The sequence below is a fragment of the Thamnophis elegans genome, chromosome 1 (genome assembly GCF_009769535.1).
Source record: "Thamnophis elegans isolate rThaEle1 chromosome 1, rThaEle1.pri, whole genome shotgun sequence".
Lineage (NCBI taxonomy): Eukaryota > Metazoa > Chordata > Lepidosauria > Squamata > Colubridae > Thamnophis > Thamnophis elegans.
In genome coordinates, this window is record NC_045541.1 from 86,431,849 (window position 1) to 86,451,010 (window position 19,162).

The 19,162-nt window shown below is 38.9% G+C and overlaps 1 protein-coding gene across 1 annotated transcript in view; it reads left to right on the forward strand.

The window, feature by feature from the left end:
* Nucleotides 1-390: 390 nt before the first annotated feature.
* IPO7 (importin 7) overlaps nt 391-19,162 on the forward strand; it is a 53,732-nt gene continuing 34,960 nt past the window's right edge. Inside the window, exons 1-2 of the mRNA XM_032223138.1 lie at nt 391-622; nt 18,578-18,659. Of these exons, the coding sequence (XP_032079029.1) occupies nt 467-622; nt 18,578-18,659 (238 nt within the window). The 5' untranslated portion in view covers nt 391-466. The remainder of the gene's footprint in view (nt 623-18,577; nt 18,660-19,162) is intronic.

Below are 19,162 nucleotides of genomic sequence, written 5' to 3' on the forward strand. Positions count from 1 at the left end.
AGGGGGAGGAATGACAATCTCTCGACTCTTCCCTCCTAGACATTTCGCCCCCCAGCCTTGTGAGAAAAAGTAAATGGAAACTGCGCTTCATACGCGATCAGTGAGAATAAGATTGGTCCAGATACGTGGATGTTGTTGCGATTTATTTTTTCCCCCGTCTGACTACTGTAGTCAATTTTTAATGGGTGACGACAGAATCTTTCCCCCCTCCCTCTTTCCCCGAACCCACCTCCGTCCTAACTTGCAGAGCAGAGGGCTCCAAAAGGGGGGGAGGGATGGCATTTGAGGCCGCTTTCGTCTTCTCCCGCCCTCCAGGAGAACTACAATTCCCGTGATGCCTGTCAAAGGCGGCAAGAGCCGAGCGGAAGGCGTCGGCCTCGCAGAGGCGGCGAGTAGCTCTATCCGGGGCCTTGGCGCTTCTCTCCTCCTTTCGCGCCGCCGGCTGCCGCTGTAGAGCGGCGGGTCCATGTGCGCATCGAACGGCGCTGCCGCCCCAGATCTCGCCCGCGTTGCCTGTCTCGGCCTCGACCGCACCGCCATGGACCCCAACACCATCATCGAGGCCCTGCGGGGCACCATGGACTCCACGCTGCGGGAGGCCGCCGAGAGGCAGCTGAACGAGGTGAGAAGGCGGCGGCGGCGGCGCGGCCTGGGAGTGGGGCAAACAGGAGAAGCAGTCTCGGCGACAAGGCCCGCGGGGGGTGGCTGGGGTGGGATGCGAGTCGGGGACACCGCTCGTGGCCACGAATTGGGGTCCAGGCGCATGCGGGGGAAAGAGAGAAATCGGGCGTGCGAACCCCGAATGTTCTCCCTGCACTGAAGTTGGCGACGGGGTAGGAGGGTAGGAGAAGCAGGTCCGCGATGGGCTCCGGACAGGCGAGGAGGGATCCCTCGGTGGCACCCGGGAGGTCACCTCCAACCTAGAGGAAAGAAGCCCAGCCTCTAGAGTGGAAACTTGGGCCAGGTTGTCGCCGGTCGCCTTGCTATTTACGCACGTGCACACGCACCTGGAGCGGCCCAGGAGTGGGCCTGACGGAGCCGCCTTTCCCAGGGTGAAACGTGGGCAGGAAGAGGAAAGGAGGCGGCGGCGGCGGAGGCAAGAGCGTGGACGGAGCGAGGGAAGCCAGGCCGTGTGGCGAAGCGCGGTTTTGGGGCGGAAGGGAAAAAGGCCTCTCCCGCGATCGAGCCTAATGTCAGGCCATTTCCCGCTCCCTCAAGCATTGTCTTCGGGCACGTGGCAGCTCCGTCCTCATCTGGGGAAGCTCGTCAGTGTACCCGGCCCTTGCCCGCCTTCTGCCATGCCTTGTGGGCAGTAGCCAGAGTCGCTTTGCTCATGATAGCAGCAAGAAAGATTTCAAACGGGTCCCTTCTGAAACTGACGGCAGAAGGCTTTCTAGTGCAGGAGACCGAGGGTGTCCTTCTTCCTTATATGGAGGCAAACTTTGCAGTTTAAGGTTAAATTTAGCGGCGGGAAAAAGAAGACGGCTGCTGAAGACACCTTTCAGAATGAAATGGCCGGTATTTCGTTTTCATGAATTGCACAGCACAAACTTTAATTTATTTATAAGGGTGCACGTTTGTGAACCGAAAACCGCGTTTAAAACCGGCTTCATATATAGTTCCACAGTGTTATGCCCAAGTTTTCAATCAAAATTTGAAATGTAATAAGCTAACTGGGAAACAGATTTTAAAAGGCAAGATACCTCGTGGAAGTAGTCTGAATGGCATATTAAAATTGGCATCCTATTTTAAACCATGTTTGTTTTTCAACATTTTGCAGTCCTGAAGCAGCCAGGCAACATGCAACTTACATCATGATTATGATTCAATGGAAAGCCCCACAAGTATGAAGAATCAGTGTGTATGATATAAGTGAACTGAATGAAATGCCTAGCTTTTGCTAAAGAATGGTATCTTAATAATTTTTTTTTTGCTGTTTTCTAATCCAAATCTTTCAACATATAATATAACCAGGATATTCAAGCTCTCTAAAATGGGTACTTTATTATTTCAGTTTATGGCCACCCATTCAAGATGACGCTATATGTATTAAAAGAAAATTATAAAAGCATAAAAACAGAAATCAATAACACACATGAAACACCAGCCAGGATAAAGATCAAAGTAGGAAAAAACATTGGGTGAAGTATGAAGGACCTTACAAATCCTGTTTATTACCCAAATTATGTGTAATTCTTTATTATACTGCATGAGGAGTGATACGCAGTCCTGGGTGTTCCCAGTGCTGGTTTTTTTAATGGTTTTTAGCTTTCATTTGTAAACCATCCAGTCATTCAGAGATAGGTGGTGTATAAATTATTATACTGCTAAATTTGATCAGATTTAAGTCAAGTGAATCATCTTTCGTATGCATTTTGATGTATGAAGGATGTTTGGTGTGAATGGTTGAAGCTTGAAAGTTGGTGTTGATCATGCTTTATTGATTGCATCTTATCTTAAGTATCAAATAATGGGAAGGTCCACTTGGTTCTTAGGTAATTTACTATGCTTCTTTGGGTTCTACTGTTCCCATGGTTTAGAAGAGATTAAGGTATTTTGTCTGAAATAGGTCCTCACTGTGTGCTTGCTACTTCTGGAAAGTGTGTGTGTGTATACATACATACATACATACAGACACACACACATACATACACACACATACATACATACACACACATATACACCAAAGTTCTATGTTATTAATTACAGATTATAATCATTCTTAGCACAAATACCAAAAAGGATGCAGCTTTAATTTTCATGAGAAAAAAAAATCTAATAAAGTAATGAAGTAGTATTGTTACATCAGAAATAGTGAGATAATTTGTATATTGGGATATTGTGAAAATGAGAATTGCCTTACTTAAACAACATGCTGGTGTGCCATTTGTCTCCTACTTGCCTAAGCAGCTAAGATGATTGTCTAAGCTTTTGTTTAATGTAGGGAAATGTGTGATCCTTCACATATTAATGAACTGCCAAGTCCCAATATCTCTTATTGTAGGCCAAAATTGCTGTGGCTTATGGAACTTGCATTTCAGTGACGTTTGCAAGGCAGTAGGTTTCCCTAGTTTCTAACATATTTGAATCTGAAGTTTTGATTTATTTCTCTCCGAACAGTTTGAACCAAACCATTAACAGAATAAAGCAAGACATGTGATTATGGCTTCTTAAGAGAAAAACAAGCCAAAATACATGTTTGGACCTAATGCCACAAAACCAGTGGATGAAACCTTTATGTGCACAAGTGATTGACAAGTGCATTCTCATTCATGAATATATCAAAAGTTTTTTTTTTTTTTACAATTCTGGTTTGCAGTGTTTTCCAGATGTAACTAATGCTCTGTATTTTTGCAGTGAAATATTCTTTTAGGTTATATATTATTTCACACTTAGTATCCTGTTTATTAAGAAAGCATATTAGGTTATAGGTTATAGGTTTATTTCATTTAAATTATAATAAATCTATTATATACTATTAGTTTGCTATTTCTCTCATGTAACTTATAGGATGTCTTGATCTCCATATATCTATGTGTAGCAAGGATAGTATTTTTTCCACTGAAAAATAAAATGATTTCTGAGTTTATCAAGAAAATCTGAATTTAATTCAGTTTTTGAACATAAAATATAAAAAAAATATCAGAGGATACTATTCTTTTGTGTGCTATTATCTTCTAGTACATTCATTATATTCCTTAACATAGGAATATAGAATAGCAACCACCTGGCTCCATTACAATTCTATCACATGCAAGAATAAACCAAACAATTCAAAAATAGCACTAAAATAATATAATTGTTGCAAAGATAAGCTTTTTCCAGCCTTCTCCAGGTGCATCACTGAACGAAGCTCCAGGAGGCGAAGGCTTGTTTATTATAATAGTACAATACCATAAAATATGAGTGAGTATGTATGTATACGTATATATTCCATATTCCAATACCATAAAATATGAGTGAATATGTATGTATGTTAGTATGTATGTATGTATACGTACGTATATATTCCATTTAAAAAATAAGAATAAAGAAAAGCAAATCTTCCTGGATTCCCTCTATTGAAGACCTACAGTAAAATGTTAATCACAGATAACTTGTTAGTAAATCTTCAATGAATAAAGATAGAACCTATCTACAATCTTTTTTATGTCACTGGCAGACAAGAGTTCTGAAAAGAATATTTGAAGGACCTTATTGAAGGACTTTTCCACCACCAAAGAGCTCATACAATTGTTCATGAGGTAAACATTTGGTGCTTGGTTTTATGGAAGTGCATCCCACGAAATGAAATGAAATAAACCTACACATAGATACATGGAGATCAAGACATCCTATAAGTGACATGAGAGAAATAGCAATAGTATATAATAGACATGAAAGACAGCTGGGTGACTTTGGGCTAATCACTTGTATCAGCCCATGGCATCAGTTCCAGTTACAAGCCAGTGGGTCAGTTCCTGTCACAACCAATAGATCAACACTTGCTTGATCTGAAAAAAGCAGACCTTTCTGAAAAAATACTAGGATGAAAAAGAAAGAAAAGTTCTTTCCAACTTAATAGAATATTGGAAACACATAGAATAATGGAAAGAGAACAGAAGGGACCCAAATTTGGTATGGCAGAGAAGCTGGAGAGAAAAAAAAATCACATTAAAATGGGTTTGATCCACTTGGTGCTGCATATAATTTAAATTCCCCAATCCCTACATTGATCAGTTCTGTCACGCCCCACTCCATTCCATAATTAGGAAAGAAGACCAAGAGACTCCACGGGTTGGAAATCCAAAGTACTTTTACTAATTATAAATGGTAAGCGAGCAGTAGTGAAGCAAGATCTGAATAATATGGCGCGAAAGCAATTGATATATGGCAAAGCCCGTCCCCCCCCTTAGGATCAAAGCTCCAGTCCAATCATAAGTCCTTCAAATGTCAGGTGTGAGATAACTTCAAAAAGACAGGCCAAGATGGAATGTGAAGGCCGTTGATGCAGGCGGGAAACATGTACGCATGCGTAGACCCCAACGACTGGAACATCCTAGAACATTCCTGCAGCAGACCTCCAGCACATCAATTAAAACCCTCCCACATACACGCCCCCCCCCTCCCGTTTCATGGCAGCTGAAGCAGTAGCAAAGCAGAAGCTGACATCCGGCCGTCCCCCGGAAAAAAGGCTGTCAAGCCTGAAAGAAAAAACAAACAAAACAGACAAACAACAAACAAACAAGAGAGGGAAAGGAGAAAAGTCAAGGCTTGTCGGGATAAGCAGCATAAAATTTCCGAAGCAAGCGGGGAGCACGAACGTGGGACTTATCAACCCATTCCGTGTGGGAGGGGGGAAAATGTTTCCAAGCCACAAGGTATTGGATGCGATTGCGGTGCTTGCGGGAATCCAGAATGTCCCGGACCTCAAAATGGCGTTCCCCATCAACAAGCAACGGAGCAGGCGGAGGGTCATCTGCGGGGCGCAGGTCAGATACCCGAACTGGCTTGATGAGGTTGATATGGAATACCGGATGGATGCGGTTAAGATGTTTGGGCAATTGCAAACGAACCGAAACAGGATTGATAACTTTCAAAATCGGGAAAGGGCCAACATACTTGGGACCCAATTTCTTAGACTTTTGAGTGGTATGCAAGAATTTCGTGGACAAATACACTAAATCACCAACGTGGTACTCATAAGGCTGAGAGCGTTTCCTATCAGCCTGCTTCTTATGAGCCTTGTGGGCAGCGTCCAAGGTGGAACGAGTGAGGGGCCAAAGGCGACTGAGACGTTCACTCCAGTCCGCCACGGAAGGAACCTGAGGCTGGGCCGTAGGCAGTTCGGGGATAGGAACAAAATCATGGCCATAAACGACCCTGAAAGGGGTGAACCCAGTGCTGGAGTGAACCGAATTGTTATAGGCCACTTCAGCGTGTGGTAACAAGTCCACCCAATCGTCCTGTTGATAATTGATGAAACAACGTAAATATTGTTCAAGGACGGAATTAGTACGTTCACAGCCGCCATTAGTCTGAGGATGGTAGGCGGAGCTAAGGCCCTGGGCGGAGCCAATACGCGTGAGGAACTCCTTCCAAAACTTGGATGTGAATTGGACTCCACGATCGGAGATAATACGGTCGGGAACGCCATGCAAGCGGTAGATGTGGGAAAGGAAGAGCTTAGCCAAGGCCTTGGCGGAAGGAATCTTGTGGCACGGCACGAAGTGAACTTGCTTGGAGAACAAATCAGTAACCACCCAGATAACCGTGTGCCCCTGGCTCTCGGGAAGGTCCACAATAAAGTCCATAGAAATTTCCTTCCACGGGGCAATGGGGCGGGCGACGGACTGTAGAAGGCCGTGTGGTTTCCCCGGAGGTTTTTTGGCGGTAGCGCAAACCGGGCAACTGGAGACATAAAGTTCAATGTCCTTTTTTAAAGAGGGCCACCAGAATTGTCTCTTCACGAGGTGCAAAGTTTTCACGAATCCAAAATGACCCGCCATCCTGGAGTCATGAGCGCGACGAAGGACCACAAGACGTAAGGAAGCGGGGATGTATAATTTAGCTCCAATCCACGGTAGATCGTCTCTCATGGTGCATTCGTCCCGATGGTTCAGGAACCAGTCGTCCTGCGGGAGAGCTGCTTTGAGGTCAGAAAGCAGGTCGTGAGGTACGTCCTTTTGGGCTTTGGTCTGGTGACGTGTGAGCACCGGAGCCGCCAAGAGAGGTTGGACGATACTTAGCTTGGAACAATTATACTGAGGTAACCGGGACAAAGCATCGGCCATGAAATTCTTTCCACCCGGGATATACTTTAGAGTGAAATTGAAACGGTTAAAATATTGGGCCCAACGCATCTGCTTTGGGGAGAGACGGCGAGGCGTGCGCAACGCCTCCAAATTTTTGTGGTCAGTCCACACCTCAAAAGGGTGTTTAGAGCCTTCAAGGAAGTGGCGCCTTCCTCTTCTCTGGTCGGAGAAGACATTATGTCCCTTCTCGGTAGACGTAAATCTCCTGGAAAGGGATATTATTTAGATCTTGCTTCTTGTCACGCCCCACTCCATTCCATAATTAGGAAAGAAGACCAAGAGACTCCACGGGTTGGAAATCCAAAGTACTTTTACTAATTATAAATGGTAAGCGAGCAGTAGTGAAGCAAGATCTGAATAATATGGCGCGAAAGCAATTGATATATGGCAAAGCCCGTCCCCCCCCCTTAGGATCAAAGCTCCAGTCCAATCATAAGTCCTTCAAATGTCAGGTGTGAGATAACTTCAAAAAGACAGGCCAAGATGGAATGTGAAGGCCGTTGATGCAGGCGGGAAACACGTACGCATGCGTAGACCCCAACGACTGGAACATCCTAGAACATTCCTGCAGCAGACCTCCAGCACATCAATTAAAACCCTCCCACATACACGCCCCCCCCTCCCGTTTCATGGCAGCTGAAGCAGTAGCAAAGCAGAAGCTGACAAGTTCATTCTAAGCCTGCTTCCTTACTTGCTTCTAGCTATGCAGAGCTATTAAGGGTTTAGAAAGAATTCCAGAAATGCTCAGCTTGCTTTCTCTACCTTGTTTATTTACAATGTACACTTACCCAGATGAAGTAAATTTTCTTTCACTATATTTTATTGTCATTGTCCATACACGTAACTTTAATGTGTAGGAAACTCATTTATATCAGTCTTCAATCCATGGGGTAATTGAGGTCATTCATTTGTCTTTCCAATGCCGAAGAATTAGTCTTTTGGTAACAGTAAGGTCACATAGAATCCATTTCTGTTGTCTAGCTGTTCAATTCCACATACTGTAATTTAAAAATATATGCATCCAAAAATTAACATTAAGATATTGCAAAAAGAGTTATTTGTTGCATCCCTAAGAAGACAGTAATTTACTTGTTCATTTTCTGTATATACAGAGTAGAGTCCACTAAATCTGAGATAGATTTTTAAAATAAATAGCAAGATCCAAGTACATTTTTAACGCTGGAGTAAAAAAGTTCTCTGTTATTTATTTAAAAAAAAATCCAGTTCTTTACTCCATTCTTTTATGTTTGTATGTCAAATTAATGTTTTGATAACAGGTGTTTATAAATAATGTTTTAGGCATTTTGGCCTTCCAAGTGTGTACCAGGTTGAAAATCTCCAGATAAAGATATTAGTAAATGTTCTAATTGTAAATACTGCCAGTTAGTGGTAAATGACAAATGGTATTTATCTTTTAATCTAGAAAATTATTAAAACGTATTGATATTATCTACTACCTGATATAATTTAAAGATCCCAGCAATGCAGTTTTCCAGAAATAACATGCCCCACATTTATGTATTTATTTATGCAAATTTGTCTACCTATTTTAATCTAATAGGAGCATTAACAAGCATACAGGATATACTGGTATCTGTATGAGCAGTACAGTGCAAAAGAATTAGGCAATTGTGCAAAAATACTGTAAATTTATTTTCAGAAATAGAAATGTTAATACTTTGTCAATTAAAAAAGAGAAAGTAAATGAACAGAAGAGAATTCAAAATCAAATCAATATTTGGTGTGACTCTTCTTGCCTTCAAAACAGCATTAATTCTTCTAGGTTACACTTGCACACAATTTTTAAGGCACTCGGCAAGGTTTCTTCAAGGTTGTTCCAAACATCTTGGAGAACTAATCATATATCTTCTGTGGATATAGGCTGCCTCAAATTCTTCTGTCTCTTCATGTCCAAACAGATTCGATGATGTTGAGATCAGGGTTTGTGGGGCGCAAACCATTTTTTTCTAGGACTTGTTCTTTATGTTGAAGATAATTCTTAATGACATTGGCTATATGTTTGGGGCTGTTGTCCTGCTGCAGAATAAATTTGAGGCCAATCACACGTCTCCCTGATGGTATGGCATGATGGATAAGTATCTGCCCGTATTCCTCAGCATTGATGACAACTTTCATCCTGACCAAATCTACAACTCCCTTTGCAGAAATGCAGCCCCAAATTTGTAACAAACCTCCACCATGCTTCACTGTTGTCTGCAGACACTCATTATTGCACTGTTCTCCAGTTCAAATTTTGACTCATCAGTCAAGAGCACCCTCTGCCATTTTTCTACATCCCAGTTCCCATGTTTTCATGCACAGTTGAGTTGTTTAGCCTGGTTACCAAAAACATATACTTACATCCACACACACCACGTAGACATGTCAAAATATTTAAGTGGTTATCTAGATTGGCTTCTTTGCCTTGAACCTTCCTCCTCCCAGGGAAAATTACAACAGAAATAACAAATCGTATCATATGCTTTGATCGATCAAGGAAATGAATGCCTGTTGACATGGAGGGTGGGATGTTGCAATGTAAATGAGTTCTAAAGAAGGGAAGAAATTTATTGAGATTATGTGAACTGGATGGTCCAACTTGAATAACCCCCTCTTGATGCATACCACATTTGGGGTACAAATTGGTAAATGTTTACATAGATCAGTGATTCTTACATAAAGATGGTGAGAGAATCCTTGTTCATTAATATACACAACTTTCTATATGTACTATAGTAATATGATCTCTGTTTAGAACAATAAAATCCCTACTGCACTTTTCGATGAGCAAGGTGAGTGGGTGGTACCACTTGTTGAATGTGCCTGTTCTTTTTGTATGTGTGTCGTATGAAAATAGCATCTTGTTTTTGGTTTGTATTGGATTTTCTGATATTAGTTATCAGTTGGGTGGTGCCTAAGATGAATTGAATAAATAATATTGCAGCATAAGTAATTTTATTAAAAATGGTCACATAATCCTGTGATTATTACGGCTATTAACTTTTCTGAACTGTGAATTTTGCATTGTCTTCTATAGATCATCTATGCATTAGCTTAGCGTTTGATGGGTAGTATGGGACGTGCTTCATTATCAATTGGTGTGTGTGTGTAATATTTCATTTATTTCCGTGACTGTTAACCTATCACACTTTAGTCTCTTTTCCCCCTGCTTCATTTTTCCTTTTGTGCAAGTAGGAAAGTTAAGTAGGAATTCACAATTAACTATAGTTTCTCAGTATATGTTTGATTAGTTCCTATCAAATCAGTTTGTATAAGCCAATTTCAAAGCATAGTTTAAATCTTATTTTGAACATTAGTATATTTAGGAGCAATTGGTGTTTATCTCAGATTCCAGTACAACAGAAACAGTAATTAATGTTGCTTTCTTATTAAAATTTGGAAATGGAGAGAGAAGGAGTCATCTATGCATATTATGATCTAAAAATCCAGATTTTGGAAAAGAAGGTTTTCATTCTACATGTGAATATAATCATTTCCCCCAATAAGTTGCTTACATTCAAGGCTGTATGGGGAAGAATAGGCTTCATTTAAAACTTGAGAAAGACTATGCGGGTCTGGATTTTTCGTCTCTTAGATCTCATTTCCCATCCCTAATTCTGGATGGGATTACATTCTCCTAGATAGATTCAGTGTACATTTGGGGATCCTTCTGGACTTGTAGCTTCTGTTCAGAGAGCAAGTGGCAGCTATGACCAGGAAGGCTTTTGTAAAAGTCTTGTGTTGTATATCAGTGGTACCCATTGCTTTGGTTATCTCCCAATTGGAGTACGACATGCTCTACATGGAATTGCCCTTGAAGAGCATCTAGAAGCTGCAGTTAGCCCAGAATGCAGTGGCACAAGCAATTATGGGTGTGCCTATAATGATCATAAGCCTTTATTTCCCAAGCTGCAGTGTCACCCAGTTTCTTCCGGATACTATTCATATGACTTGTTTATTGCCCTTTACAACGTGGAGTGCTTTATTTAAGGGACTGTCCCTCTTCAGTCATCTGTGTCCCATGAGGTTTGACAAAAGGTCCTGTTGATTGAAAAGTGTCACCTCGAAGGACCTAGGAAGCATGTCTTTTCCATAGAAGTGCTTCTCAGGGACACCATTTCCTTCCAGTGTTAAGTTAACACAACCACATGAAAGTTATGAGGGGTTCAGCGAGGTGGCGCAGTGGTTAGGGTGCAGTACTGCAGGTCACTTCAGCTGACTGTTATCTGCAGTTCAGCGGTTCAAATCTCACTGGCTCAAGGTTGACTCAGTCTTCCATCCTTCCGAGGTGGGTGAAATGAGGACCCAGACTGTGGGGGCAATACACTGACTCTGTAAACCGCTTAGAGAGGGCTGAAAGCCCTATGAAGTGGTATATAAGTCTAACTGCTATTGCTATTCACCCACTGAGTTAAATGTATTTGCTGTTAATTGGTTTATCATTGGTGTCCTTTTTTGCTTTGTTTTATTTATTATAAATTTTATTTTTTGAATTGTTTTAGCTTACACAAATCTCTTATCTGAGATGAGCAACTATATACATCTAGGAAATAAGTTTAGTTGAACTGAAAAATATTAGAGTATGCACAAAACAATTCTGAAATTTTATTGCGACATTTGGAATGTTCTCTTGTAACATTTTGACTGTCCTCTGTTCCAGTTGAACAGTACTATTATTTTATGTCTTCTGTCCTAAGGATTAATTTTAAAAAAAAAAAAACTCTTGAAACAAGCCCCTAGCTTTCTTGTTTTTCATTTTAGAGTCACAAAACCTGGATTGGTGTTTCTTTGTTGAATATGTCTTGTCCCCCAGGCAGAAAAAAGTATTTAATCAAGGGGATAATGTTTTTAAAAAATTCTGAACCATGCCGTAGAAGCAACAGTTAAACATACTTGTCTGCAACCTCTGCCTTCACAAACAGCCTCAGAACACACCAGAAATGAAGCAATAAAAATACCTTCATTTCAACATACTCAGGAACAATGTAATGGAGAAATACTTTTCTGGCTTTGGTTGAGGCTTGTTTTTAATATACATACACAGTGTCCAAGTTAGCATTTGGTAGTCTGCTGGATAAAGCACAACATTCACAGAGAATATAAAGACAACAATGTTACATTTAACTCAAACTTTCCTGTACAAAATAATAATAGTAACAATAGACCTACCTGTTAGTCCTTCAAATAAGTTTGAAATTTGAATGCATGTTTTCACTGCTCTTGATGATTTCCACTATCTTCTGTCCTCAGATATCACCAGGAATGTGACCTGTTTTTCTTTTTCTTTTGGCCACTGTGCAAAGTGGGATGCTGGAGCAATTGATATAACATTATATCCTACTTTGGGACAACATTTTGGAATTCAGAGAACTTTTGTTCCACACTCAGTAAAACTTGCTGAGCTTGGAACTATTTGCACAGCACTAGTTTATGTCATGTTTATACAAGGCAGTTTAAATGAGCAGGTTTTATATTGACTGATATACTCAGAATGGCAATGGATTGCCTTCTGATGAAAGTTGAGTCATGTCAGAGGTGAACTACAGTATTTTAAAATCATTTTTCTTAAAGTAAATCATGAAAATAAACAGTACAACGTGGGGAGGGGTAGAGGGAATATCTAGAAGATTTCCATTTTCTTCCCTTGTCTTAGTTTTCTGCTTTTTAAACTGATGTTTCACATTTTTATGTATAAGAAGATGATATATTTCTGGCTTTGAAACTTACTGTCATTGAAAATATAGGCGAGTAACCATTTTATAGCTTGAACTTTGTGGAACTTAGTATATAATAAACATATATATATATTGAACTCATAGACAGCATTAATTTTGTATATATATTTCCTAAAATTTTGCATAGTTTTATAAGAGCAATGTTGCCAATTATAAGCATTGCTTATCTTGAGTAAAGCAACATATTGAAGAAGAGTAATGATTTACTCAGATTTAAAATAAATAATTTCTCTATGATAAATGGATTGATTAAAAAAATCAAACAATACATATCAGATGATGAATGACTCCTGAGTGAAAAAGAATAAGAAAATTATTTCAAGATTAGTTGCCTATATTTTTGTCAAAGTTGTATCAATGTAATAATGACATTACTCCATTATATTTGAACCAAGATTAGATTATGTTGTCAAATAAGACTGGAATAGTTTTCTCTTTGTCATGCCTATTTCTTTCTGGTTATTTTTTATTGACAGGCATAAAAATGAGTCACTATTGAGTAGTATGTTATGTCCAAACATCTTGAATGTATAATAGCTGCAAAATGACTCAGCTTTGTCTGGGGACGTTCTCATCTTATAGTGAATGGCAGTAATTTGCTCAATATGCTGGTTGAAAGTGATTTTAAAGTTAGGATGGCACAATAATTTATCTTTAGAAAATGATGTTTGTATTAGGTTAGGTTTTGCTGATTTATATGTGCATGATAATAAATGGAGGAGGTGCTAGAAGTGATAGTTAATAGTAATAGTTATTTTTTAGACCTTCCCTTCCTTCCGTATTTCTTTATTACTTATTTCTCCTCTCACAGCCAACCCAATAATAGCTAACAGCATCCTAATCACAGTAGATACCAACATGATAACTGCACCCAAGCCTTCTCACATATTCCAAACCATCAATCCTGAAAATAGAAATAACTTAATTTGATCCACTTTCCTTGTCTACTCTCCTCTATATTCCACTTGGCTCTCACCCAGCTCTGTTATAGATAATCCCATTCTCTCATTCCAAAGAGGATTGCTTCCTACTCAGTTTTCAGATTCTTACTTCCAACTGTGAGGTACCATATTTTTCTGAGTATAAGATGCACCTTTTTCCCTCAAAAAAGAGGCTGAAAAATCTAGGTACGTCTTATACACTAAATACAGCATTTTTTTGCTTCCTGAATCCCCACCCCTTCATCAAAATGGCTGTGCATAGCCTTTAGGAGTCTTGCAGACTGCTCCTGGGGTCTGGGGAGGGCCTTTTTTTGCTCATTTTTAGGGAGGGGGCAGGAGTACTCTACAAGTTTCCTAAAGGCTATTCATACCCTTAAAAAGAAACAATGGGAGGTTTGTAGAGTGGAAAACTTTTTTTAATTTGCCTCTTCAAAACCTTGGTGCGATGGAGGTGTGCTGACGTCGCGACAATACGACGTGTGATCTTGGAGCTCCAAGATCGCCGTTGATATCCCTGCCGCTGGACGGTCCTTTTGGACCCAAACTGTCCTGTAGAGACAGTGATAGAGAAGGGCACATCCTGCTGATCCCAGGGACATTGCAAAGTCCCTGGTAGATCCAGGAGAAGCTCTTTTTTCTGGACACAGAGAAGCAGCGATTAGAGCTGCTGAAAGTTGGGACAGCTCCAGAACAGAAGAAAAGCGGGAGAGAAAGTGTGTCGAATTGATGAGATAAATTTTATTATCAGAGAACATCCAAAAAGATCAAAAGTAAAATTAAAATTGAAGACAGAAGAGGTTAAGCGGCGAGATTAAGCCTGAGTCAAACAGTGTGTTATCTTTAATTTTTTTTTAATGGATGGAATTTTTACAAATGTTTCTTATTTTTTAAACTGGACTGGGTTTTTTTCTTCTTTTAGCCTTTTTTAATACTTATTGATTAAGATTTTCTTTCTTTTTCTTTTTTCAACGCTCTATTGGATTGTTTTTCTAAGAATCTTTCTCTTTAAGTTTGGAATATAAAGAGGGGAGTAAAAGCAGAGGAAAAAGAAGTAACACTGCCACTTAAGAGGCTTGGGGGCTTGGAAACATTGTTTTTCTTTTTTCTCTTTGAACATTTGATCTAGATTTCAAGGTTTCTGAGCTTGTTTATTGAAAATGATAGCGGAAAGAGCACACATTGTTTATACAGGTGCTCCTCTGGGGTACTATCAGTAGCTGGATGAGTGAAAATAAAGCTTTGACTTGAAAGATTGCTGTGAACTTGTTTGGAATTTAATAAAAAAGTTTTGGATGCTATGGTGGCAGTATTTACTATCTGGAAGAATGACGCAACATGAAAAAGAAAAGGAATTAACATTGCAAATGGTTATGCAAGAAATTCAAAAAATATAAGTAAGAACACAATATTGAAAAGAGAATGGAGAATATAGAACAAAGAACAGAAAAAATAGATGAAAAAACTTAAGAATATTTACCAAATTTGAGGACAGAGTTCAGAAAAATTGAAGAAAAAGATAAGAAAATTGTTGATATTGACAGCAGATTGAGTGTGGTTGGAAATGACAGGAGTGGAATATTGAAATGGGAGATTGTCAGATTGGAACTTTACCTCAGATTCCAAAACATAGAAGAAGAAAAGGGGAAAAAATTGGCAGAAGTAATGACAGAAATTTTGGCAGAAACATCTGTGATAACCAAAGGGAAGTTGATGGAAGGAACAGATGGAGGGTTTTGTGTCTTTATAAGTTATGCAATGAAAAACAAGTTGCCAAGAGAAGTCCATATAAGATCTACCAAGAAAGCAATCAGAACACAAATACTACAAATGGCCAAGAGATATAAGATTGCACTACTATTGGAAGAATACAGGATGATGTAATGAAATGTTATAATAAAAACTAATTTAAATGTAATTAAATGTAGAATATTACGCATAAAATGAAGTAATAATAGTTATATTCAAATAAATGATAAACAATGATAATAATGGACATATATATATATACTAGATTGATAGTATGAAATTTTATACAAATTGTGAGGACTATGGAGAGGATGCTCAAAAGTTTTGTAACTAAAGATAAACAATTTTATATAGAATATAATATAAAGATGTAATATTATTGGATGGTTTTAGGATGAAGTAATGAAACACCATAATATTAATTTATTTTAAATTTAGAATATCTCACATAAAAGGATGTAATATTAGTTATAGTCAAATGAATGTTTAACAATGAATAATAATTGTATACATGTATATTAGATTGATGATGTGAGATTCTATATAAATTGCAAGTGAAGACTATTGTGAGGAAGCACAAAAGTTTTGTAACCAATCGACATACTGTATGTAACTGGAGGATGGTTTTTATGTTTTGTGTGTGTTTTATGTTTATTTGTTTTAAAATAAAAAAAATATTTAAAAAAAATCATTGGTGCGTCTTATACTCCGAAACGGGAGTTATTTCTTTTATTTTTTTCCTATCAACGCTTTCATTCCACTTTACTCTTGCCTAAGAGTAATGTAGTGTGTGGCCAGATGTGGGATTGACACAAAACAATATTTTAGGATTAGGGATTCAGATTAAATGCTGTATTTTAATATAGGAGGACTATGTTTCTTGATCTTTCTGAGTGGTCATTTGAAGCCATCATAAGAAAGAAGGCCCATTCTTTATTCTGTAATGTATGTGCCTGGAGCAGTGTATTTCTCATCCTTGGCAACAAAAATGTATGGACTTCAGTTCCCCAGCTAACCTTAACATCTTAAAGTTAAACTTTCAATGTTAAAGTTGGTAAAGTTGAGAAACATTGGTCTAAAACAATATCTTACAATTGAAGGGTCCTCCATATGTCCAGACTTCACATTACAGAACTGACAGCTCTTATTTACTTCTGAGAGTAACGTTTATGCAGCAGGAGGTTGCTCAGGTTGGGGAAGCTTTGTAATGCTTTTCTATACACAAGATTATGTTCTTAAATTATTCAGATCCCACAGCACACATCACATGTCTTCGCTTTTCAGAAAATGATCAAATACTCAGCATAAAAGTGTCGTCTTGGGATTTCCCCCTATTTTATTCATAACATCAGATACATACAAACTTAGTTTCATTTTCATCCATGCAAAGCTAATTATGTCATTTTCTCTGCCAGTGCACTCTCTTATCTACATTGGTCATAAAAAGAGTGCAGGATTGATTTATTGTTACTCAAGCCAATTTTTCTAAATTAACCATATCCTTCTAATCAGAGGTGGTATTCAGCAAGTTCTGTCGAATTCCGGAGAACCGGTAGCAGAAATTTTGAGTAGTTTGGAGAACCGGTAAATTACCAACTCTGACTGGCCCTGCCCACATCTATTCTCTGCCTCCCGAGTCGCAGCTGATTGGGAGGAAATGGGGATTTTGCAGTAACTTTCCCCTGGAATGGAGTGGGAATGGAGATTTTACAGTCTCCTTCCCCTGCCACACCCACCAAGCCACGCCACGCCCACAGACCCGTAGTAAATTATTTTGAACCCCACCACTGCTTCTAATGTATTATACCTATGTCTACATGTTTATATAACTAGCTTTACATCACCCTTCTGTGTTAGTTAAGGAAGGTATCAATAACACATAGCTGACAATCAGATTGCAATATGTCATTTACTTTGATCTTTCTCTGGATCATGATTCCCCCTCTTCCTCAGATCACTTTCAGTTCATTTATTTCAGTGGGTCTTCAAGTCACTTTGGAGCACTTTATCTCCCCTGTCCCAAGCAATCAGTAATATTCAGGCCTTCTGCAGCCAAACTGAAGGTTCAGTTCTGTTCAGTCACTCCGACTCCACCGGATGCAAGAGGGATTCTTGAGATTGCTTCTTTCCAAGTTTTCTTTTTCTAGAACAAGAAGTGGTAGCAAGAGGTATGGAAAACCTCACTACAGGTAGTCCTTGACTTATGATCACAGTTGAGCCCAAAATGTATGCTGCTAAGCGAGACATTTGTTAAGTAAACTTTGCCCCAATTTACAACCTTTCTTGCCACAGCTGTTAAGTGACTCATTGTAGTTATTGAGTTAGTAACATGGTTATTAAGTGAATCTGATTTTGCTTGTCAGAAGGTTTCAAAAGGCGATCCCATGGTCTCAGGCCACCTCAACCGTCATAAATATGAGTCAGTTGTCAAGCATCTGAATCTTGATAACATCACTATGGGGATGCTGCAATAGTCATAAGTGTGGAAAAACAGTCATAAGTCACTTTTTTCAGTGCCGTAGTAACTTTGAACAGTCAGTAAATGAACTGTTGTAAGTTGAGGATTACCTGTATTCCTTTTGCTGCCTTTTTTAATGTTGACTTTTCTAATCTTCGTAGTTAAATATTAATATGAAAAGCAAGTCATTCTTGGATACATAATACACCTTGATATTTTATGAAGTAATCAGATGGCCTCTTTTAAAGCACTAATACATTTTTACACCTTCAACTTTGTTCTCTCCAGATGAAAATGATTAGGAAAGCTCCAATATGGGCAACTGTTTGGCAAATAATGGTCATATTTTGGGGTCTCTTATCTTACACTCATTGCTACATGTTTGTGGTTAGCATGGCAACATGACGACACTTTTAAACCCATTCTCACATATTCATTGAAAAGGTGAAAAAAAACTGCAGTTGTGTTATGTTGACCTTCCTAGTTGTGAATATAGTGAAGGATAAAGGTGAAACAATGGCCTCCTTTTGTTTTCTTAAATAGGCACCCTTAAATCCAGTCTGAGTCAAGGATTGTTTTCTTTCCTTCCACTGCCTGAGCAGCATAAAAAGCAAAGCTCTGCTGATAGCTATCTATTGACTGAGATTATGCAACATTGTAAGAGGAATGGAATGCCATCTCAGCTCTGAAATTGGTAAAGGAAATCAAAGAAATGGGAAGACCCCCCCCTCCAAAGGAACTAGTAGGCATTGGATGATGGGGGTTTCTAAGCTAATCGAGTAGGAGGGTAATTAACGTCTATTCACATTTCCCTAAAATGTGGGTCCTAAAAGGTTAAAAAACCTTTTTTGTAATGCTTTCTAAAATTGTAAGCATCTAACAATTTTTATATTTTGCTTATAGGCTCATAAATCAGTGAACTTCGTTTCAACTCTCCTTCAAATCACTATGTCAGAACAACTGGATTTACCAGTGAGACAGGCAGGCAAGTAACAGTTCATCACTTTTTATAGTATAAATATTTAGCACTATTAATAAGTGACTATGAGTAGTAAAATGAAATAATGGAAAGTAGATTTTAATGTGGAGTAATACTATATAAACAGAAACAGTATGGTCTCTGAAATCTGGGTCGGGAGAATAATCTTTGTGCTTAAAAGCATCCTTCAGAATTTATGATTACATGACAGCATATATATATATTCTCTGTGTGTGTGTGTGTGTGTGTGTGTGTGTGTGTGTGTGTGTGATCTCATCCTTCTTTGCAATTTCTCCAATCAAGTCATTTTGGTAATTAAGCTTCCTTCAGCTTAATTCTAGTTCCCTAATGTTGAAATTAGCTGTACTGATAGATACCATACATACCGGGTTGAATATTCCAGTCATAAAGCTTAAGAAATTTTTGGACAAGTTTGAAAGTTAAATAAATAATGTGTGCCCTTAAGTTCTGTGACAAATATTCTCATATCCATTTTTCTTTGCAAAAAT